This window comes from Calypte anna, chromosome Z, assembly GCF_003957555.1.
Source record: "Calypte anna isolate BGI_N300 chromosome Z, bCalAnn1_v1.p, whole genome shotgun sequence".
Taxonomy (NCBI): domain Eukaryota; kingdom Metazoa; phylum Chordata; class Aves; order Apodiformes; family Trochilidae; genus Calypte; species Calypte anna.
Window position 1 is genome coordinate 13,694,842 of NC_044274.1, and position 24,321 is coordinate 13,719,162.

The following is a 24,321-nucleotide window of genomic DNA, read 5'->3' on the forward strand; positions in this document are numbered from 1 at the left end:
TTAACTAGAAGTGTACAGCAACAACAAAAAAGATGCTAAAGACAGTGATTTGATTTAAGTATTAAAAATCTTCCATTTTTTTTAAACAGGTCAAAACCTCTTACCTGATGCAACTTGAAAAATCTTTCAATCTCTTCTCCATCCCCACCTATATTGCTAACAAGCAGATGCCGCAGTTGATCAACAGGTCTGAGTTTATGAAACATAAAGCTCCCCTAAAAGTAGCACAAAATAAGTCAGACTGAAATTGTCCTTACCCTGGCCATTTCAACACCCCTTCCCACAATGCTTATCTTTAGCACTCTGAATTCTCCTTTGCTGCACTATTAGATCAAAGTATGAAGCAAATGGTACCTACATCCCAGTTCTCATTCACATGAAGGAAATTCTCTAGCAAGCCTTGGAAAGGCAGGAAAAACTCTGCAATGGCAAACTCACCACATGAACCAAGGTAATTTTGCTGTTCTTAGCTTAACATGAAGTACTAAAATACATGTACATAGAAAATAAGGGCTTTATGTATCTTGTAAATCCTCAAAATAGCCTGAAAAAAATCCACTTTAACAACTGAAGATCAAGGGCATGGTAAGACTCCGGGCTCTTGTTATCTTGGGTGCATCCATACTAACTAGTGGAGAGGGTCAGATAAGTGCCTTTAAAAAAACACACGCCATTACACAAACGCAGGTGGAGTCTAAGGTTGCAAACCATCAGCAGTTAAGCTGGTTTTTTAATTGCTTACTGGTTACTCACCTGGGCTGAAAGCAGAACAAACTTCTTGGGTGGCAGCATGTGTTGCTGCACCACAACAGGTGAATCCGTTATTGGAATAATGTCTTTATTTAGTGGTGTTACAATCTTCTGAACTTTATATTCATCAACAGCAGAAAGAGCCCAGGAATGTCCATCAACACAGGTGGTCATCTGAACAAGCAGAGGTCATCCCAAGTTTAACTGACACAAATTTTGTACATCCATGGTGATTTTTTACTATTTACTATTTTAAATTACACAGAATAGAACCTAAGCTTGACACAACAAAACTCAAAGAAAATAAGCTCTTGTTTTGTCCAACGGAAGGTTACCACCAGATTTACAGTTATTTATATACTGCTGCATTTGAGAGACCTATGACATGCATGCTAACAAGGAAGAACTGCTCAAGGACACACTGCAGTACTGCATGGGAAACCTAGCTGTCTGCTAGAGTCAAATGTCTTGAGAAGGGGCTGCATTTGGGATATTTATGTCTAAGTTTCTGCAGGGAAGGGAGCTGAGGAATTATGAATTCCCTTTTTAAGTTATTAGAAGAGCAGATAAATCAAAACCTGACTTCAAAGCTTTTATACGGTGCCTCCATTCACTCCAGCTCTAACACTGCTCCTCCAATAATATTATTTTTGACATGCTGCTATCCTGCTTCAGCAGATTTCACACTACCTTCAGAGCCGGAATACAAAATATTCTCCCTGAACTGATGTATAAGGCAACTAACACCCTCCAAACCCCTCTCACAAACTCACCTAGGTAACAATCAAGAAAAAGAAAAACAGAAAAAATGTTTTAGACAAGATTAATCTTGTCTGAAATGGAATGAAGATGTGGCATATCAGAAGAAACAAAACCTATATTTTAAGGAATCTTTGACAAACTACATCCTCAAATTCCTCTATGGACTGTGGACCATGTCTTCCTGTCCTTGTGCACAATATGCAGCACACTGCAGACAACAGTATTTTCAAATACGTTAATCACAAGTAAAGTGTTAAAAGTCAAGGCAATTGCTTTTGATGCACAGCTTGCATCCAGCTATAAAGGATGGCTGAAATAGCAATTCCTTTGAAGAGATCAAGCTACCAACTCCCATTTACTCACAAATGCACAGACAATTTGTTTTTCCTTTGAAGCATATTGGTAAGCAGCTTTGTATGCATTCCCAAACTCCCTATGGAAAGTTTGCTTTAGTACCTGTGTTTCCATCATTGGCTTTTGAAAAGGGAACGAATCATGATTGATACACCACAGGATGTCATTATCTTCATTTTCTGAAGCTGCCATAAGTAAGACACCTAATAAGAACAGTAATATTAAGTTTCTGTTAGAAGCAATAATCATGCATTAAATGCAAATTTATTTATTTATTCCTTATTTAGTAAAAATCAGTCTTAAAGTCCTAATTATACAACCTGAACAGTAAATACTATCTCCCAAATGTATATGTGATAGGGTTCTTCAAGTAACTTAACACCATTTACCATGTATCTAGTCTAAGTGGTACAGCCAAAAATGAGCCTAAAATAGGTAGAACATACAAACATCAGATGTTTAAAAAGATCATGGATAAAAAACATACAGAAATTATTTCAAAAATGAAAATCAGTGCGTATGATTAAATGGGTGTGCAGTAAACATTTCCAATTCTTAGGTTTCTGAAGCACTTTTAAAAATTCAGCCTACAATGAGAAGTGGCAGAGAACCTGGAACCACCTGGTAGCTGTATGGCATCCTATATGGTAACAATAGATAAACTAGTTAAAAAATAAGCTCAGCATCAGAGGCACTAAATAGTTAAGAATCCTATTCTATGCCCTGCTTTAAATAACGAACTACTCACTTCTAGAGACACATTGCTGAATTTGAACATGTGAAAGCTATTCTATGAGGCCAATAGAAAAAAAAAGTTGGTCAGCACATAAACAGAGTTCCATGCTCAAACAATGCACCTTGGAAAAGAACCAAATTCTGAAAAATTACAATGTTGCAAAAGAAAAGCTCTCCCATCAATTAACAGAAGCCATGCTTAAGATCTGTTATTACCACTGCATCGAACTCCCAAATGTGTGATAGCAACTCACAAAAAAAAAAAAAAATAAAATCATTGTCATCTGAGCCATGTTCCACAGATTACCTTTGCTGTAAAGAGCTCTGTGAACTTTTGCAGGCTTCTCCACGTTGGAAGAAGCTGAAAATCCAGGTGGCAAACGGACATGAACCAAAGTCAACATGGAGGGACGAGCTGCTGGATGCTTAAATTGTGAAGTACTAAAATACAGTCGGACACCTGAACAAAACAAGGCACAATGTTGCTGAACTGTGCAGATGCCATTTATCAGTTTAAAAGGAGAGGGGAATTAGCAAGCTTTCTTACCTGCATGTGTGACTGCTAACAGCTGACAGTCTATAGATTCAGAATTTTCAATCACTGCTATTTGAACAATTGGCTTAAATACAGAACGATCAATTGTTCTAAAAAAGCAAAATAAAACATTTTTCAAAACGAGCATGAAACTACTGGCCTTAAAGAAAGCCTCTTATATCACAATTGTCATAAATATACCTGGCAATGCTTCCTGCAGCAGAAACAATGGCATTTTGTGAAAGAGAGGTAACCCTGGTCATTCCTTGACCATCTTGTCCTAAATCATAAACCTGAAATTCAATAATAGAGCTTAGTGATTTATGGTTCAATCAGGTAATGCAGTCACACTTATCTAGAAGCAACTCAAGCTCTATTTTTATTTCATCCTCATGCTTCCACTTAATTGAAGGGAAGATCAAAAGGCTTCTTCCTCAGAATAAAGTATCACAGGTCTTCAGCAAACACTTTGTTACAAAAAAGTAAACAAGAATAACATCCTGACATATCTATAGAGTTCTCAAGTAAGGTGGAAAAGTGACAAACATTGGTAACACAGCAAGAGTTATAGGAAGAAGTCACATACTTGCAGCACTCCTTTTTCTGAGCGGGTGTACAAGATATTTCGAGAGTTGTCAATGGCAATTTGAACAACAGGATCTGGGGAGTGGAGAGAAGGGAGAACCAACAAATCAGCAATGGATTTGGTGAAAACAAGTTTAAGACAGAATATCTACAAAATAATTAATGGAGGTTCAACAAAACCTGCAGGATTGTCATGCAGGACTCCTTTGAGAGTCACCCAGGACACCCCGTTGAGCACAATTATTAATAAACAAGCAAATAAAGAGCAAAAATGGCATAATTTCAAATTAATTTTTCACAGAACTGAAACAGGTAAAATTATTTTAGATATTCTACTGTTTGCAGTGATCCCACTGAGCACATACTGATTTTGCTCTACAGAACACTAACTTCAGTCATAAGTTTCAAACTTCCCAGGTATTTATATCCTGAACTAGACACAAACAGGTCACCTCACTTTTATAATCTTCAACTACTGTTAAGTTTCGTTGACATAGCCAAATGTTCTCAATGAGGAAGCTATCCAAGGTTAGATGACAGCATTAGGCAAGTCTTTAACATCAGTACTTACCATCCTCTGAGAAGGTGAACTGCAGCAATGAAGGAATAAGGAAAGACAGTGCGCTCTTTGAGTGATTAATTTTTCTACAGCGTTGGCTAAACCAGCCTGCTTCAGCCTACAATTTAAAAGATACAGCATTGAAAGAAAAAAAAAAACAAAACCCAAACGAGTAGTTAGATTTAAAAAGGACATGAAGGAAAACTAGTAAAAAAAAATCGAACTACACACCACTGACTTAACCAAAAAATATGTACTATTCAACTGAGAGAAACAGGTAATAATTAAAAGGAAAACTTTACAAACAAAAAGGAAAGGATGCAGTATGTCACAACTTGAAATTCATCTTGGAAGTTAACCAGCTACTGTTCCTCACATAATGCTACTTCTTCAAAGAAAATGCATCTACTAAGATGTCAGAGCTGTTGTGCAACCCAGACATGCAATGTAATTATGGAAAAAACCTGACACATTGTACACCTGTCAGTGCTTAGATCCCACAAACAGCCATGAAGAAAAAAAATGTCTGTGTGTAAAAACTATAGTCACCTGGTATGCTACTTCATATAAGCAGCCATCTTTTCCAGCCAAAAAGATTCGTCCATTATCAGTGGAATTTACTGCCAGGATGTAAGTGTTGTCAGTAGAGAGTGAATAGAGAGGGTCTGGTAGGAACTGCATTCCACCAGACATGCTGTCATTGAGGGATCCAGCACCTTAAACAAACAAACAAACAAACAAATCTTTTTCAGTTTTTTTTTTAAGTTGCTCTAATAAGTATTACAGGTCAGCAGTAAGATGCATTTCAAAAACAGGAAAAATTACAGATAATTTTGTATTTGCTAAATACATTATAGAATACCTATTCTCCAAAGTCAACTGCAAATTAACAAGTTTTCTGTTTAAAAAAAAAATTCTCTATGTAAAAAAAAAATGTTAACTTCTATACATTGTCATCTCTAAATTGCAACAAATATAAAACAAGGATTTCTACTTTTTTTCTCATTTGCATCATGATGGTATAAAAATAGTGCAGAAAGCTGTAATCCTCTAATTTTATTCAAACTAATCTGTATTATCTCTATTAATATATATGGCATTAAAAAAAATACAATCAGGTTCTTGGCTTCCATGGTTGGCATTTGTATGCCAGGTTAATGAACTGTACCCACCAAGATTTATGCCCACCTCTTGCCTCCCTCCCCAGTTGTCTTCCTACAATTAACAGGAGTACACGTCTCAAAAGTTTGTTTCATGTTAAACAGGTGAATATGACTCACTACTCAATGGTCCAGCAAGTACAAACCCTATAAAAGTTATTTCCTCTTGTCTCTAATTTGACTTAAAAATTAAAAAGGCATTTAGCACATGGCCTTGGTTTGCTTTTTTTTTTTTTTTTTTTTACTTTTTCAAATGGCTATGACAAAAACAGTCACATAAACTTGTTAATTCACAACAGGGAATCATGAGACAAGAGAGAATTACCTGACTGTATATTAGCACAACTGAGCCCTAAAATCACAATATCCACAGGGGTAGCCAGAACAAGTAAGTGTCGTACATGAGGCTGGAAGATGCCTAAAGAAAGAAAGAAAAAGAAATAAATTTGCAACCAATTTCTCAGACCACAATGATTTATCCAACGTACCCTCTGGAGACATAGACTGAGTGGCTAGAGGGAACAGGCATATTTCAGACATTGGTCTCTGAAACTCTGGAATTAGAAAGGAGTATTAAGGAGTTTCAGTTCAGCTTTCACTTCATCAAATACAGGATCTCTAAAATTAGATTTTTTTTAATATAAAATACTTCTTGGAAATTCAACCACGGTGCAAATGACTTCCATCCATAGTGCATCGACTTCCATGTTATCTAAGCTGACAAAAGGACTGGTAGGGCTAGAAACCAGGATCTCATGGAATTTACAACTGGACTGTGTAAATTTACAAGCAGTACAAATGTTAAGAATATGATGTAGAAAAAAAATAATTCAAGCTTATCATTGTAAATGATTCTTAAATGATTCATTGGTTTTGGCTTGTAATTAATTTAATAACATTTCTAAAAAGAAAAACATGTCTCTTGTGTATATGTATGTGTGTGCGTGTGTGTACACATACATAAAACACAGGCTTCACATGCTCATATTTAAAACCACACATAACTACCTAATTCTAGGCACTCATATTTCTTACCTCCCTTTGGCTTTACAAGTCCCACTGCAAGAATAGTCTCACTTAGGCCATCAAAGTAAGTCAGATCTCCCCTGTCAACACACAAGAGAAAAATCCCAACAACTTGCATAAAAAGTTTCACACAGTATTACAAAGTAAACAAAATCAGTTACTGTGTACTTTAAAACTATTAATATTCTTTGTAATGATCTGCAGCCATCTATCTGCATCTTTTGCTTTGGGTGAAAGGTCCAGCAGAACAGCATAACAGAGAAGTTTCACAGCACAACTACACAGGCAGTAATTTTTGCTGCTTGTAGCCCCTACAGCTGAGTTTCAAACCTGAAATCCAACAACAACATTTTATATGTTTGCATTTTGTTAATTCATACAGTTTCCTCTGAAAGACACAACACAATACCTGCAATGCTGAATAACATAAAGAGGGAGGAACTCAGATTATGTTTTTTTCCCATTAAAATTACCTAAAGCAAGAATTTGCAGCCATTCCCAAAACTTTCTGATTAGTACCATAGGGTGCAGACTTATTTGGAGAATGTATCTGATATAGTGTGACACAATGTAAATATATGGATGAAAGTCAGGTGAACCACAAACTGAACTTTAAGTTTCTTAGGAAATGCAACCATATGCATACAGCAGTCCTTACTAAAAGAATTCTTACCATATACATAAATAAAGAAGCAAACCATGACATTTTAAGCTTAACAGTGCTACTTGGAAATAGAACAAAAATTATTTTTGTTCTTATACGTCCTTAAAATAAGGAGAGCTTCAGCCACAATACTTTACCATTTGCCAATGAAGGAATGACTGGCCACTCTACACACATCAGAGTAGTTACTAAATCACCACTTAGAAAAGTGAAGCCATTAGTCTATTTTTTTTTCTATTTCTTTCGCATAAGCAAAGCCCTACCATAAATTCAGCAATAACTTCAGGATATTAGCCACATTAATTACCCTTAATCAAATACATTTTCCTTTCTTTCTTTTCTAGATGACTTGGCAGCACTATTACTGACTGATAAAAATCCTTGAACGTTTAATATTCAGAAGTTCTAGTAAAACCTAACAGGAACCAAAGTAAACTAAATTGAGCAACACACCTTTGTGCTAGCAGCAAATCATCTCCCCACTACTGCAATTGGTTAATTCCAGCACTATACCAATAAAATATCATGAAGAAGTGTTCTCTACATACCCATCTTCATAGTTCCACATAAAAATGTCACTGTCGATGGTCAACCAAGCTCTGCTGATTTCTGGAAATACTCCCATCATACAATTGCATTGCATATCTGCAGCAATGATGTAAGGATTAAACACACTTTGGCAAGCAGAGGCAAAATCCCCTTTGGAGTATTACAAAATTCCCTTTGGAGTTATAAAAAAAAAAAAAAAAGAAAAAAAAGATTGCTTTATTTAGAGTGGTACATAAACTACATACCATAAACATTCCAAGTTTTGCATCAAGAAACTAATTCCACCAGCAATTCTACCCAGACAGACCTTGTTACTACTTGAAGCCTTATGGAGGGGAAAGTGAAAATTATCAAAGTTCCTAAGTGGGAGTATGACAAAGGTCAGGGAAGAAGGTTACGTAAGAAAAAAGAATTAATTTCTAATATTATGAACTAGGCATGTTATTTTTTTATAAGGATACGTCCAAACTGCTCCACTAGCTCTGGGGGAAGTGGGACTCTGCGGACTGAGCTGATCTCTGGAAGATTAGGTATTGACAGCAGACCTGGTCCTTGCAAAGGATAATCCATATCTGACATGCCAGAAACTGTAGGGCTACCTGCAATTAAGAACAACAGAACAACTTCTTATAGAGAATGATACATTTACAAAAAAAGTTTTATATTGTCTTCCTCTATCTTTACCTGATGATTTCCTAATCTCTGAAAACTAAAGTACACTAACCACATCTTCAGTTTCCTTTAGGTGAGTAATATATGGCTTCAGAGTATGTAGAAAAAAAATCCCTTGGTACTGCAGAGTCTTTCAGCTTATAAATGCCACTACTCACAAGGTATGTGTGAACACAGGTAGAATCAAGACCATAAAGCACAACTCTAACCCTCAGTTCAGACAGGAGCAAATGGATTTACAAAGCTTTTCAACAACTCACTTAGACACCAGCCCATTTTTACTGATATGCTCCAGCCCATTTTTCATCATATGGCCAGTGCTACATGAACAAATCAGATCAGTTTTTCTTCACCTAGAAAAGCTGAGCTGTGCTCCTGCTATCAAGTTAAGATACCAACACATAACAATTATTTTATGCGTGCCCACTATGCTACTAGGGCTGCTGAATTTTAGTCACAAACACCACATTGTATCATAAGAGAAAACAGATACTCTGAGCTTGTATTCTCACACTAGATGGATATACACTAACTAGTTCATCTACAGCTCCGCAATGCCTCTTCACAGCCCACTTTGCTAGGCAGTTGGCACTAACAAAGCAGATGTCATATCAGTGTTTCAATGAGAAAAAACAAATGTTTGAGAATTTTAAAGAATACCTTACATCTTAAAATACAGGTGAAATACAGCTACAGACAAATGAAATAAGATTTTCCAGCTGCTGGTAACTGAGGGCTGGTGTTGGGCACTTAGTGTCCCTAATAACATTCATTGTTCAAGAAACTTTCCTATGGGGAGAATGGGAAACAAGAGCCATTTTCTTCACTTTCCGGAAAGAGATGAGGGCGGAGACAGCCCAACCCCATTCCTCCTGCACTGCTCCTCCCATCCCATAAACAACAAACTTAACCCACGCACCAACGCGCCCACTACACCACCTCTCCCCACGCACACCCCCAGCCCGAGAAGCCGCCAGACCCAGCCCTGTCGCCGCCTCCGAGAAGGCCGGCCCGGCTGTCCCGGGGGCCTTGCCGGGGCAGCAGCCGCCAGGAGGAGGGGGTGGTGCCGGGCCGGCTGCCCGCCGAGGGCCCTCACCCAGACAGCGCGGGGCAAGGCCGCCATGAGGGGATGAAGGGGGGATGGGGAAGGAGGGCACAGCGAGGGGAGACAGGGGGCACCGGAGCGGCAGAGGCGAAAGGGGCCGGAGGCAGCGGTGCCACCGCGTGATCCTCACCGGGCGCCGGCACCGCCAGCAGCTCGGAGAGGTCGGGGTAGCAGCGATCATCCTGGATCTGCCGGTCGATGATGCGGCCCGCGATCTCCAGCGCCTCCTGCGCGGCGGGCGCCGCGGGGCTGATAGCGGCGGGCATGGGGGTGCTGGTGCTGGTGCCGGTACCGGTACCAAGCGGGGCGGGAAGCGCGGTCTCGCCGCTCGCCTCTCCGTCACCCGCCAAATCCCGGCGGCCCCTGTGCATATGACGTATTTCCGCCGCGCCGATCGACGCTTCCGTCGTCAGAAAAGGCGGGAATGGAGGGGTGGGGGGGAAGGAGGTGCCGGGCAGCAAGAGGCGGATGAAACCTCTTGGAGTTAGGAACTGAGGAGGTGCTGAAGCTGGACAGCTTGTGACGGCCTCCACGGAGCTGTTGTGCCTCACCGAGTGGCCGTGTGGGCCGTCCGAGTACCAGGCTCGGCTGGGGGTAACAGGGAGGCCCACAGGAGGTGCGAGGCCCACTGCAGTGTTGGTCAGCAGTGTGTGGCCCCTTCCTGCCTGTCTGCTCGGCCGTCAGTGTAGCAGACAGACAGACCAGTCAAAGATCTTCTGTGTTAAGAGCCTGATGTGATTTTGTGGCAAGACTGATGACTGAGTTATCCAGTCACACACTGATTTTGAGCGTTGTGATGTAAACCAAAAACCAGGCTCTTACAGGCATACAAAGCCTCTCTGGCACTAACGTGTGGGAGCAGACTTAAGTCGTGTTTGCATTGCACTGATGTGTGGCTGCTGTTATTCCAGAATTTGGTATAACACATCCATGTGACTTCAACAGATGGTCAATTCACTAAGGTTGGGTTTCTAAGTGATGTAAATGCTCTGGGCAGCATAGGCATTACTGAACTATCATAGGAAGTCTTGGGGCTGGGTGAAACTTGGATTTCACGGTGTGGGCCTGGTATAAAAACATTTTTGCTGCCCTGACTGCTCCTGGATAGGTCCAGCACCCATTCTGGATAACTTCATCTGTGGGAGAGGCACCTGCCATGAGAAAGAAACACACACACACACACACACACACACACACACACAAAATCCCTCCCCCAACTTTGTTTTCCAAATGGAGAATACGAACTGAAGCCTTACACCCCACAGGGTTTACATGGCAACGTGGGAGATTATCCCTGTATCTTCTCAAGGGTTAAAAGCTGGTGGCCAGACACAGTGGGATTCCCCGGGCCTTAGTTTTTAGGCCAGTGCTCTATCATGTTTTATAAATTATCTGGACACAGGAATCAAGTGTACATTAAGCTTACAGATGACACTAAACTAAGGCAAGATGTTGAGTCCCTTGAGGACAGAGAGCCCTTGCAGAGGGATGTGGATAGAGCTGGGCAATCATCAAGCACATCAATTTGAACAAGAGCAGGTTCCAGATTCTCTGCCTGAGGTGGGGAAATCCCGGTTACATACGGAAATAGGAATGAGAAGCTGGAGAAAGGAAAGACACCAGGGTGCCCCACCAGCCAAAAGGGCAAACAGTGTCCTGGGGTGCACTGAGCACAGCAGAGCCAGCTGGTCAAGGGAGGTGACCGTCCAACTGCACAGCTCTGGTGTTGCCCCACCTTGAGCACCCTATGCAGTTTTGGGTGCCTCAGTGTAAGATGGGCATCAGACCATCAGTGTGTCCAGAGGAGGGTGTCCAAGATGGTGAGAGAGCTTAGGGGCAAGACTCATCAACTGGTCAGCCGGGCTGTTCACCCTGGAGAAGGCTGAGGTGGGACCTTGTGTCAGTCTACACTTTCATCATGGGGGGCAGTGGAGGAGAAGGTTCTGGCCTGGAAAGAGGGGGTGTTCCTTCAGAAAGGGTATTTAGCTTCTGTACTGTGGAATGAGGGGAGCTTTTGAATATGAATGTACCTCACACAGACACCCTGACTTTAAAGCATCCACCAGTGGTGCAGTTACTGTGAGGGTGACAGAGCACTGGCACAGGCTGCCCAGGGAGGCTGTGGAGTCTCCTTCTCTGGAGACATTCAAAGCCCTCCTGGATGTGTTCCTGTGTGACCTCCTGTAGGTGACCCTGCTCTGGCAGGGTGGGATGGGACTCGGTGGCCTTCTGAGATGCCTTCCAACCCCAAACTTCCTGTGATTCTGTGACCTCCTCCCCGTTGAGCAGTGACGGGATGAGGAGATGGAATGAAGCTGCACCAGGGTTAAGTTCGGGTTGGAAAACGGCAAAAGGGAGAGGATGGACGGACCCTGGCAGGGGTGGCAGAGCAGCGTCTGTCAGAGCTCAAGGATCGTCTGGACCACGCTGCTGGTTTCAGGTGGTTCTACTTGGAGCAGGGCGCTGGACTCGATGATCCTTGGGGAACTCTTCCGATTACCAGATACCCTCTGATTCTGTGAGGACCCGTTCAGACCCTTCCGAGCCGTCCCAACCAGCGGGCTCGGGGCCGGCGCAGCCTCCAGGTTCCGGGCGGTGTCAAAGCGACCCAACTCCGCGCACCGGGTCGCGCTGGGGTCAGTTCTGTCGAACTGGCCGCGCCCAGCCGCTTCCTGCCGGCGCGCGTTGTGGTTCCGGGGCATTCTCAGCATGGATCCAGCGGCGGAGGGCGGTGAGTAACCGGGCGGTACGGTACCGGCCGGGCCCGGTCCAGCCCAGCCCACCCCGCACCCCTGTCTGATCCCTCGTTTTTTGTTTCCCCTCTCCTTGCAGACGCTGAGATGTTGGGGGCACCCGACCCGGAGCTGGCGGCCACCATGGGCTTCTCCGGCTTCGGTGCGTTGCGAAGCGGACCCTGGGAGTGCCGAGCGCCCGGCGGAGCGGGGTGGGGGGCGGGGGACGATGGTTTGGGGTCGCAGCCCTTGGTGGGGATCTGCGGGAGGGCTGGCGGGAGGAGGTGGCAACGAAGCGGCCGTGCCTGTCACCCTTCCCGCCCTGCAGCTCTGTGGCCGGCGTGAGTCTGTGTTTCAGTGTCTTTTTTATTAATTTTCAGGGAAGAAAGCTCGGACTTTCGACCTGGAAGCCATGTTTGAGCAAACGAGAAGAACTGCGGTGGAGAGGAGCAGAAAGGTCTTGGGTAAGGAATGTGCCTGTGGTCAGCCACTGCCTTGTGAAATATGTTTTGTGTTTTCATCTTGTCGCTGTGTTTGAAGAGTCTCAGGCTGACTACCTGCAGGAAAAACAAATGCGGTTTTGTTGGTGGAGGCCAGTCCTGAGCAGGTCAATTGTAAAGCTATTGATTTATGTATGTTGTTTGAGTATCTAAGAGCAGTGTGCATGTGTAAGGCCCCTTTTGTGAGACGTAGCTTGCAGGTGCAGAATAAAAGGTGAATCGTAACATGAGATTTTCTCCTTTTGCTTAGCTGTGTGTTTATTTTGCAAGGAACCTTGGTACACTCAGCTTTAATCCAGAGAGAATAGAGAAATAAAGGAGAAATGTGCGTGTTACGTCAGATAGCACACAATACAACAGTCCACAGTTTTTTCACTTTCTTCTGCTCTGCTTTAAGTGGGTATATACACAAGATAGTGATTTAGGACTGGGAAATGGAGAAAATTTCATCTTTTGTTGTCTTAATCTGAGCAATTGCCATTTCAAAAAAGGTTCTTAGGACATTTTGGACAGTTTGTGCAGATGTTGAGAGTTTTGTTTTTTTTCATGGGATGCCATCATGATTGAGCAGCTTCTGGGTTCCTAGATTAGACTTAATCTGCTCTCTTCAGCGTTGAAGTTTATGAATTTATTAGACTTGGTGCACCTTATCTTAAAGACAACAATTCTGTCTGAAAGAAGGAGTTAATTATGATGTTGGTTGGTTTTATTCTTTTGATTCTATATGGAACCACAAGAACAGACCTCTGTGGAGGCTCACTGACTATGCGAGCCTTAAGACACTGTGAAATTCAGATATACAAGGGATTCCAAAACTTGATTTGAGCTGGCTTTTTTTTGTGTAGGCTCAATCTAACACAACAGTGTGTTTCCACATTGGAAACCATTTCATATTTGATACTGGTTCAGGTTGATCTATCAGTCTTTACATGAGATCATTGGGTTACACCATGTTTTAGTTTAGGAGGGAAATAAAACGATTACAAAAATGTAATATTTTTAAGTCAAGACATCTTGAACTGCATATTGAATGCATTCCTTTCCTTGCCCCCCCACAAAGGTTTCCAGGCTCTTACCCATAAAGGAAGCACAAAACTTTGCCTTTTTTTTTTTGGTAAAATGATCTATCTTACAAAGTTTTGTATGTATTTAGCTGTTTAACTTGGAAAGAAAATCTGGTATTCAGAATATAATAATCAAAAAGTTGTGGGCTTTACAGATTTTTGTGGGGGTGGGGTAACATTAGCATTTTATTTTCAGATTCCTTCAGATACACTGTTGACTTTTAGCTTTTTGGAATATCTGTGGTAACCTTCTGAAATATCTTCTCTCCTACCTGAACTGTGGATAAAAAGAAGTGTGATCAAAATGTTTCCTGGTTCTGCATATTTCTGGTGTTTGCCTTTCTCTTCAAAGGAAAATGTATTCAAGCTTTTCTGCTTTTTTTTTTTACCTTCATTAACAAATAGTGAGGAAAGAAGAGAAGTGTTTTTTCTTGTACAGGAAACAACTTCTCTCTGCTTTATTTAAGTTACTTAAACACTTAGAAATACAGTACCCATATCTGTTACTCTGTCAAAATCCCACCATTCTTACTTAGGAGCAACTCTTTTTTAATTCTCCGTAAGTTATATTTAGAGTTAATTTCTTTACACCTGTCATGCCTATGTAATAATTTAGTTCCACGTGCTATGTAAACTTAAAAGAACTATCTGAAGGAATCATACGATTTTAGTAAAATGTTGAAATTTTTGAAACATTATCTTATATCATTGACTAATGTTTGATAGTGTGTACAGACTAACAACTGGAAGGTGTTTGCATGGTCCCTCTGATATTTTTCCGAAGAATCGTTGTGATGGCAATGGAAATTTAATTCATATGGAAAAGAATCTGTTTGTAGGTGAAATCCTGTATTTGCTCTTACCTTTTCAGATATTTCCTATAAGCATGAGAATGAAGCAAATTGCTTCCTGTCCTCAGCAACCCTCTGATTTTATTATTTTCTAAAAGTCTTATTGATTTGTCATTTATGTGCTCTCCATATTTAGAGGCTCGTGAAAAAGAGAAGGAGGACCAGGCTGAAAAGGAGTTGAGAAGTGCATGCACTGACTCATCACCATCAGTCTCCAGTGCACCAGGACCTGGTTCAAAAGTAACCCAAAGGTACTTGGATAGGGTGGGAGATGATGTGTTAACAGCTTTCTCGTCTGAATGGGATTTTGAGGTTGGTGTTTTGTTTTGTTGAGTTTTTTTGTGGTGGTTTTTTTTTTTTAAAGCATGAAAATTTAACTTGTGTGAGCATGTCTGTTTTATCTGAAGAGCTGTCTCCTCCCTAATCCTGTTCAGCATACTTTTTAAAAAAAATATTAGGGCAAATATGATAGCTACATATAACTTAATAGGCAGATATTGTTCCAACCTATAGATAGAATATAATTGTTCATGGCTGCAGAACAAGAAAGCAAAAGTGGTGAAGACCCTCTTAATGCATACTGTACAGATCAGTGGTGAGGTGGAGAAAGTGTTTTGCTTTGGCTTCAGTCTGAAATTTACACTCAAACCTGCCAACATTTGTTTGTTATTGACAAACTGTAAATGTGTCTGCTTGAGAGTTTGACTTTTAAAAGGCTGGGAAATGAGAAGTAGCTGAAGGTAATGGGGGACACACAACTCCTTTGTGTGCCAAGGATTGCAGAGATCTGTGCACTGTAAATTTCTAGGTTCCTGTATCTATAGAAGTCTCTAATATCCCTGTAGATAGACATATGACACTGTCCCACACTGCATCCTTGTCTCTGTATTCTATGGATAGACCATAGGGGGATAAGGAACTGGCTGTCTGGGTGCACTCAGAGAGTTGTGATCAACAGCTTGATGTCCACGTGGAGACCAGCTGTGAGTGGCATTCCTCAGGGGCTGGTACTGAGACTGGTTCTGTTAACATTTTTGTTGATGATGTGGATAGTCACAATGAGTGTACTGTCAACAGATGTGCTGATGACACCACCAACAACAACCTGTGTTGTGTTGACACTGGAGGGAAGGAAGGCCATCCAGAGGGACCTCAACAGGCTTGAGAGGCCCATGCCAACCTCATGAAGTTCAGTGAGGCCAAGTGCAAAGTCCTGCACCTGGGTTGGGGCAATCCCAAACAGAAATACAGGTTGGGCAGAGAGTGCATTGAGAACAGGCTTGAGGAGAAGAACTACTGGATGTTGATTGATGAGCAGCTCAACCTGAGCTGGCAGTGTGTGATTGCAGCCTAGAAAGTCAGCTGTGTCCTGGGCTGCATCAAAAGAAGCATGGCTAGCAGGTTGAGGGAGGTGACTCTCTCCTTCTACTCTGCACTTGTGAGACCCCACCTGGAGTGCTGTGTCCAGTGCTGGAGTCCCCAACACAAGAAGGACATAAAGCTGTTGAAGTGAGTCCAGAGGAGGGCCATGAAGAATATCAGAGGGCTGAAGCAACACTCCTGTGAGGAAAAGTTGGGAGTGCTGGGGTTGTTCAGCCTGGAGAAGAGAAGGCTCCAGGGGCACCTTAACACTGTCCTTCCAGTAGCTGAAGGGAGTCTGCAGAAAAGCTGTGGAGGAACTTCTTACAGGAGCATGTAGGGACACGATGAGGGGGACTGCTTTCAAGCTGAAGGAGTGTAGATTTACATGAGATATTATGAAGAAATTCTTTAGTGTGAGGCTGATGAGAGAGTGGAACAGGTTGCCCATGGGTGTCCCATGTCTGGAAGGTTCAAGGCCAAGTTGGATTAGGCTTTGAGCAGCCTGCTCTATTTAGAAGTGTCCTTGCCCATGTTGGGTTGGAACTAGATAATTTTTAATTTTTCACAGTTTAGGACTCTGAACAAATTTCTGTTACAGAACTTAATTTTTCCTGTTGCCCTGTGGAAAACTCAAGTGAGCTGTGCAGTCTCACTGGAGTAACTGATTGCACAATCACGTGTTCTCCCATTTGCTTTTGGTGATCTCCGATACCTATGTGGGGAAATAATGCAGGGTCACAAGAACATAAATGCAACATGATTCTGTGCTGTATATGGGTGATTTCAACATAAAGAATCCATTAAAATAAATGGTAAAATGGAAGGCAGTGCACCTTAGACATAAAGCCATTCCCTTATAATCTAATTTCACTGATGTGCTCGACAAAAGAGAACTCAAGTGACTTTGTATAGAGGAAGACAACATACCTTTCAGTATTCTGGGTTACTGGGTAGGCTCTGGTAATTCACCAGAGTTCTGCTGATGCTAATTCTGTTTCTGATTTTGTTGTTTTTAGTTTTTGTTTGTTTGTTTGTTTTTGTTTCTTGTTGTTCTTACTAAGCATTGAGAAGGGAGGGCATGACATGAAAAGCTCTCCTGGAAACTTTGTATTACTTTGTAAAATACCATATATAGCTTTGCACTTGATGCTAAAAATAGGAAGCTAGTCAAGGAGACATGTTATTGTGACTCAGCCTTGCTTCAGATGCACAGTCCTATAACTGACATTCAAGTCTGAAATGCAGCACTATCAATTATTCTTTTGGTAATGAAGATTTTAGTTACTATAAGCTGGTCTCATATGTATAGCTTGATAGCAACACTTTCTTGGGTGTTACATTTAGAAAAAAAATCCGGCTACTTTGAGTTGGCATAGTAGCCTTCATAGTAATTTCTTTAATTGCTAAAAAAGAGGCTGATGAATCCAAAAAGATGTGAAGAACAGCTGCTTTGTTGTAGAGAAATACCAATAGTATGTAGTGGTACCAATACAAATCGTTGTGGTATTTATCTGTGCATAACAACAAAACTTTTGTTGTTTTCCCTGTCTGTGTGCCATGTGTGATCTGATACACTTTTCTTGTTTTCTCACCTTTACAACTTGTTTCTCTTACTGAGGGAGGTAATATGGGAAAATGGAAAACAATTCACTCTGCTTCTCTGAATCCTAGGAAAGGGGCTGTCAAACTGTTCTTCCTTTGCAGCCTCTGATAGAATAAAAATGTAAACTGAAAGTTGAAGGAAACATCACTTGTGTTGTCCTTTCTGTTAGCAGCACTCCTGGTCAATGTCAGAATGTGTCCCTACATGCGCAGTGTCAGATGGGTTTTTGGCCTGGGTTCATTATGATATTATGACATTACATTTTCTTCTACTCAGGACAAGGATACCAGTAACTGTAGCTGGAATACTTGGCTGTCCTTACCAAGCTTGGAGTGTCGTGAAAAAGCACTGCGATTCTGGCCATTTCACATGCTGAGTGATTTCACGGCCCCTCAAAATACTGAAATCTTTGTTTTGATTAATTTATCCTTCTTAGCAAATGAGGATCTGATAAGGATAGGTACTGTTTTTGGGTGTCTGTAGAGACATCTGAAAATCTAGGACTCCAGGATTAGAAAAGCCTCCTTGAATCATTATCTTGTATGTATTTTTCTCACTGGCGGCTACAGTATATATTTGGCTCCATTCCAAAAATAATTTAACAGTTCTGGGGAAAAGATACAGGGTTTGCTAGTCTGGGTGTGCAGATGGACTCTTTCAACACAAGTCTTGCACATAGGATTATAAAGTTGTTACTTTTCATGGAAGCCTAACACGAAGACCTTTGGCATTCTCAACCCATTTCTATCATGTGGAAAAGCTTCCATATGGTAGAAGGGTATTGATTACCTCACTGTGGTAGAGTAAGAGAAGCTATTTTTATTTAAGTTAGCTTTATAGAAAATCATATCATCATCTAGGGTCTTTAAATACCTCTTATCACTATGCAAACAAAGTGTGTATATTGAGCCTGAGATTCTGCTGATGATTTCACTGATTGGAATTTTCTTTGCCTCAAAAGACAATTTTAAAGTGAATATCCCTGTCTAGGGTGGAGGAAAACACCTTGATTGTACTTATGCTAATGAACCTTGCCTGGCCTGGGTGACAGAGGTGGGGGTGATGCCTGAAAAGAGGTAAGAACTGATGGCTGAAGGGAAGTTCCCTCCAGGCAAGCCTGTCTTCAATGGCTCTGGCTAGGGTGGGGAGGCACCTTGATTGTGCTTATGCTAATGAACCTGGCTTCTGCTGCAGCTGACAGCTCCCCTTTGGATCAGAGGAACCCAGGGGTGTATAAAGTGGTCCATTCTGTGGTTGGGTTGCACTCCTGACCCACCACAGTCTCTCTTGAAGAAAACTCTTTTGGACAGTTTCTTACTCTTTTCTCTCCCATTTCTCTCTTGCTCCTTTCTTGAGTCTTCTTTTCCTCTCTCCCTCTTATGCCTGGCAGCATATTCCCCATACTTTCATGGAGTTCTCTCATTTTGCTTGTGCCACTTGTCAAATACAGGTGTATGCTACACCCAGCCCTTGATGGTTGGACTTTGTTCTCACAGATCAAAAACAAAACAAAAAAATAGTTTAGTGTTACAGCAGGATTCTGAGAACAAAGGGGTGCAGCTGCTGAGTGACTTTTAGTAGGGGAGTGATAGCTTAACGCTTACACATCTAGGCTCCTCACAAGAATGAAGGAATTCAGAAAGCAAGGGGGTTTTACCTGATCTTCTGCAAGCTGTTCACCAGCCTCAGGTTAACGTTCTAGTGTAAGTGTAAGAGATAAAACCACTGTGGGTCTGTTTTCCTTGGTGCGTGTGTGTGTATGGGAATCTCTTCTGAATCTGTGTCAGGGTGCTGGTAGTTATAAAAAACTGAAATAATTTTACGTTACTCCAGACCATCACATTGAAGTAATACCTTTTATTAGGCTAGTAAATGTAGTTGGTAAAATTCCACAAGGTTTCAGGCATGCAAACTCTTCTCATCACTGTAATATCTGAGGGCCTAGTTTGCATTTGATTTAGTTTCTTTTGATTTCTTCCTAATATATAATTTCATTTGTTTATCTGATACACATATTTGCTGTTGAATCTGCTGCCTGCTTGGTGTACAGCTTGTTCAGGGGCGTGAGTGGGGCTGCATTCTTTGTCACAACTACATAGTTCAGAACATGTTTTCTTAATAGTTTCTTATGTTCTTAAACTGTTTTATGTTCTTAAAATGTTTTAATTATAGTTTTAATGTGATAAGATAAACTTTAAAGAAAACCCTTCTTTGTTAAACTGTTTTTTGCATTTCACTCACTTAAGATATCACATACATGCTCTTCAAATACAAGTTTCCAAATCAAGTTTAGTTTATCTCGCTGAATCTGAGCAGATTTTCACTGCAATGTAACACTGTAGTGATAGTGTAGTGATATACTATAGTATATAGTAAAAATGTACAGTTCCTTGCCTATAACTTTTAGGCCACTTTCCGGTTAGAATACTGTGTGATAACTACCAGCAGAGGGAGCACATTTATTTTAAATAAACTGGATGGATGTGTTCTAATTTTCCAGTACTAAAAATATGTTCATACAACTGTTTTGGACAGCAGCAAGATTATATTTTAATATGACTCTCAGGATCTAGATTTGTGACAATACCAATTATTTGGTCAAAAGTGCCTTTTTTCCCTATTCTCTAGGATCATTATAAAGCAAGTGCCATGCTCTTGCTTGTTCTCACTGTGTGAGCCTGGATGACTGCTGTTTTGAGTTCCACCACAATCAACAGAGGTTTATAGCATTTGCACAAACTGCAACTAGAGGCAAAATCTTGAAAATGCTCCATCACAGTATTTTCTGTTGACTTCTATGCAATATTGAAATCCATAGTAGTGACATGATACTGGTTTTTTACAGTTTGTCTAACTTCTTTGTTTTACCTGTCCAGCTATTTGAACTGTCTGTCACTATGGTATTCTTTTATTAATGCTGTGATTATGCTTTCAAAATGGTGGTAGGCCTGCACATTGCTAGTAAAATTTAGTTTATATTTGGCTGCTAATTTTAGTGTTTACAAATTAACAACAGTTCTCAACATCTTTTATCAGAAAAATGTTACAAAACTGCAGATGTCCTTTAAATAGTAATTAAAAAAATTTTCCATGCAGAGAGTCAACTAGCAGTGAAAGTGAAGACAGCTCAGAGGAAGAGGTATCTGGTCCTTCTATGCAACCCCAGTCGTCGGCTCCAGGTCCAGCTGAGGATACAGATGATGATGAATTCATTGGGCCACCACTTCCACCTGGATTCAAGGACAGTGATGATGACAATGATGATACAGAAGAGGAAGATAATGTAAGTATTTTGTTTCTCTATAATGTTTTAACATGTTGAGTAGACTCTTAGTTTGTAAGTGTGCTCTTCCCTTTGTGATTGAATTTGCAGGTGAAGTATGAGTTTTGCTTGAAATGTAGTTGTTTTGGTTTTCCTTTTAATGATTGTACAACAAAAGCAAATAATTCTGTTCATTTAAAAATTTGAGTTAATGCAGGCATGTGTATTTAAGAAAAATGAATCATCAATATATATTTACTCATTCACATTATGAGTTATATATATATAATATATATTATAAATGAATAGTTCATGTGTTTTTCTTTTTTTTCAAGTGCATGTGTAGTATTTTTTACAAGAAAGAGGAAGCAGAGGTGAGCTTGAATCTAGGAAGAACAGTTGTGCCAAAACTATCCTAAGAAAATGAAGTGTGGTAACAGAGGGCTGTTTGTTTTGCTTTGTTTTGTTTCCAAATATAAAGAAGTGTCAAACTGGTTGCTAGACCTATGTCTTCTCTGTCTGTGTTAAAAGAAAGAAGCCCTCAAACAATCTAATTAGGTTATCCCAGGTACTAAATTGAGTATTTTATTTCTATTTAGTTAAAAGCTTAATGGTTTTATGTTCATTCTCAAAAACTTCCTGGACTGAACATTTTGTGGCAGTGGATTTTGTATGATGGTTTTCATATTGTTTGTTTCCACAAAGATAGAAGTCCTGTAAAAAGAGTCTTACTTCTGCTGTTTTGAACCATTTAGTAAGAGAAAAAAAATGGTATGTTCTCTTACACAAGTATAAACCTAATCTTAAACAAATTAACAGGTGTTTCAAGGATTGCTTGCCAATTCCTCTTCCATTTTGCCTAGATATCCAGTTTGATAGTTCTTTTCCCATAAAATCTCTTACCTTTCATCTTGTGAACTTTAAAACTTCACTCTAGACTACTCTAAGTGAGTGAGAACTCCTTAAGTAATTGTGTAGCTGATAGTTACCTTAGGTAGGTAAAGTGGTAGGAAATTCTGATACTTTAGAGTTTTATTACTTTTCTGATCTGCTTGGTTCGCTGTTGCCTATGGATTTCTTTAATTATCAAACTGCACATTTTATTATTGTGTCTCCTGTGATCTCATCTGTACCCCACGTTACTTGTTCTGTTTGAAAAAACCAGCTGCATGTAAGTCCCAAATTGAGAATGCTATAAGCCTTAAATTAACTAGCACCTTAGTATTGATTTGTATCAGGATTTCTCTTCACTTTTAGCTGTTAGTGCTCTGTGGAGTGTGCCCGTATTCCAGAGGTTGTTGCAGACTCAGTATTTTTCAGTTGCTGTGGATCATGTCTATTGAAGTCACTGCTATTCTGCCAATTTTTGTCTTTTCTCCAGTCTCAGGTCTGCTTGTTCATAAATTATCAAATCACAGTAAAATCTTAAAATGAAATGCTATCATCCATGTATCTCTCCAACAGATAATTCAAATAATAGTTCTTGTCTTGAAAAGTACTTACATTTATTGATGCTGAAGAGAATGTTTGGTCTTGTTCAGTTTTGTTGCTAGATATTTTTCAACCTGTTTCACTGTCATGGAGTGTGTTAATGTATACACAAGATTATGGTTAGCCCAGAGCCTGTAATTTTGAAAAAAAAAACAAACCATGGTATGTTATGCAAAGGATAACTTGTGAAAGTATGTGTTAGTAGCTGCCAACTTGGAGCATATGTATACTAGGAAGTGGTGAATCTCTATATAAAGATGTGTGCTTTTTCTGCACAGGTATTGTATTCTTTCTTTGGGGTCTCATCAGAGTGCCCTTGTAAATCACTGTTCTTTCTAGCAGCTCCCATTTCTCTTCCCATAAAAAAACAATCTCTTAGCTGCTGTTAGCAATTCTGAAGCTTTTACCTGGCTTACAGCACTGAATAATTGAAGCCACACAGAAACAGACAGGCTTCAGGATCCAGTTCTATGTATCTTTCATCTTTGAGAGAGTAAAATTCTTCCAAGATGCTCAGAGAATTTCAGTGTATAAGACACCAAAATAAAACAGCGTTAACTTGAAATGTTATATCCTGGCAACTAAACTCAAGGTTAAGCCTCATATCTGCTAATATTTCATTGAAGTATTGCACAAAACTTTGCATTAGACATCTCTTATAGCTATTTGTCTTTGTCTTTTCTGCACAGAATTTGTTGTTTATTCCTTTGTTTCTCTGTTAATGTCCTTAACTAATTTTCTTAAAGGAGGGTGAAAACACCAGAACTATAGGGAACAGTTGTTGATTCCTGAACGGAGTATCTCCATATTCTATGTTTTAAAATTTAAGAGAATTTTGTGTGTGTTGGAAAATGAGAGAATTCTGCTTAAAAAACACACTTGCCAGATTAGCTAAATAATGGTGACTAATACAGCTTAATTTTTCTTGTCACTCATATCAGGATTTACTTGGGTTTTCTCTTGCAAATTAAAATTGATACAAGTAGCTTGTGGTATTTTGTTGAAAAGACTGGGTAGGAAGTGATTTCAGTGGAAACACTTTTCCTCTGGGGTTCTATTGTCTGTGAGAGATGTTACTTTCTGTGGCTAGTAAAAACAGTGTATGTTTAGCCTCCTCTAATTCCTTTCTGAAGTAGAAGATATAAGTACCTTTTAATTCAGTGTGTGTTGGCAGTGGTCTTGCCTACTTATGCTGAACTAGCAAAACTATTTAGTTGCATCTAAAAGTTTCACTGCATTGGTCAAGCTATAGTGGAAATACACTAATATTCAGCATCAGTTTTATTACATCATCAATGGAGGGCCAGCACCCTTTGACATGTCTTTTATGGAGTAATTTTAGTCATGTAATTTTACTAAGTTCACAGGAATCAAAAGGAAATACACATATTGCTGTTCTAGTTTTTTGTATGATTGTCTCATTTCTGCAGTCAGTTCTATATGTATAGCTAAATGTAATCATGCTCAAACTACAGATTAGTGACAACTTGTAGGAGACTTCTTTACTTATTCATATTTATGAAATAAATTAAATTTTGTAGGAGAAAGTAACTAAATCCTGAGCACTTATTTACTAGTGTAGCACTGTGGGAGAAGTTATCACTTGCTAATTGAGAAATTGTAGGGGATGCGTAACATCTCTCAAGTGGTAAAACTGTATATATTTTGGAGGCAATACGTATGTTCCACGGAACAAGGAAGGTTTTTAGTGATAGAGGTATCTTATGAAGAGAAGAGAGGATTGGCAGCAACATAATGGAAAATAGCTATTAATTTTTAATCCCTTCATGCCATAGTGTTTTCTGTACTTTCTCTTGCCTTCTATCAAAGGTGGCTGCACCTTATTAGGGCTGTGTGTATTGAAATCTCTGAAATGCAGTCCTTTATACATACAAATAATTCTGGAAAAAACAACTGGATTGGTTTTTTAACTTTGTGTCTGTCAGGTACGATAAGAAAAGATACAGGTATTGTATTTTATTTTTTAAAATATATATAAT

The 24,321-nt window shown here is 40.1% G+C and overlaps 2 protein-coding genes across 3 annotated transcripts in view; one reads left to right on the forward strand and one right to left on the reverse strand.

Annotated features, from left to right (window-relative positions):
* NUP155 (nucleoporin 155) overlaps positions 1 to 9,839 on the reverse strand; it is a 28,282-nt gene extending 18,443 nt beyond the window's left edge. The window contains exons 1-14 of one of the 2 annotated variants that reach the window (XM_030467781.1): positions 9,587 to 9,839; positions 8,141 to 8,278; positions 7,679 to 7,775; positions 6,476 to 6,546; positions 5,766 to 5,858; positions 4,830 to 4,996; positions 4,293 to 4,398; positions 3,723 to 3,796; positions 3,338 to 3,429; positions 3,149 to 3,246; positions 2,909 to 3,061; positions 1,969 to 2,069; positions 754 to 924; positions 105 to 215 (exon numbers count right to left, since the gene is read on the reverse strand). In XM_030467781.1, coding sequence (XP_030323641.1) covers positions 105 to 215; positions 754 to 924; positions 1,969 to 2,069; positions 2,909 to 3,061; positions 3,149 to 3,246; positions 3,338 to 3,429; positions 3,723 to 3,796; positions 4,293 to 4,398; positions 4,830 to 4,996; positions 5,766 to 5,858; positions 6,476 to 6,546; positions 7,679 to 7,775; positions 8,141 to 8,278; positions 9,587 to 9,827 — 1,713 coding nt within the window. In that variant the 5' untranslated portion in view covers positions 9,828 to 9,839. The remainder of the gene's footprint in view (positions 1 to 104; positions 216 to 753; positions 925 to 1,968; positions 2,070 to 2,908; positions 3,062 to 3,148; positions 3,247 to 3,337; positions 3,430 to 3,722; positions 3,797 to 4,292; positions 4,399 to 4,829; positions 4,997 to 5,765; positions 5,859 to 6,475; positions 6,547 to 7,678; positions 7,776 to 8,140; positions 8,279 to 9,586) is intronic. The other variant, XM_030467782.1, reaches the window with a different exon arrangement.
* A 2,296-nt stretch (positions 9,840 to 12,135) lies between these two features.
* Positions 12,136 to 24,321, forward strand: part of WDR70 (WD repeat domain 70) — a 125,300-nt gene continuing 113,114 nt past the window's right edge. Inside the window, exons 1-5 of the mRNA XM_030467976.1 lie at positions 12,136 to 12,187; positions 12,289 to 12,351; positions 12,569 to 12,652; positions 14,740 to 14,854; positions 20,665 to 20,851. Coding sequence (XP_030323836.1) covers positions 12,166 to 12,187; positions 12,289 to 12,351; positions 12,569 to 12,652; positions 14,740 to 14,854; positions 20,665 to 20,851 — 471 coding nt within the window. The 5' untranslated portion in view covers positions 12,136 to 12,165. The remainder of the gene's footprint in view (positions 12,188 to 12,288; positions 12,352 to 12,568; positions 12,653 to 14,739; positions 14,855 to 20,664; positions 20,852 to 24,321) is intronic.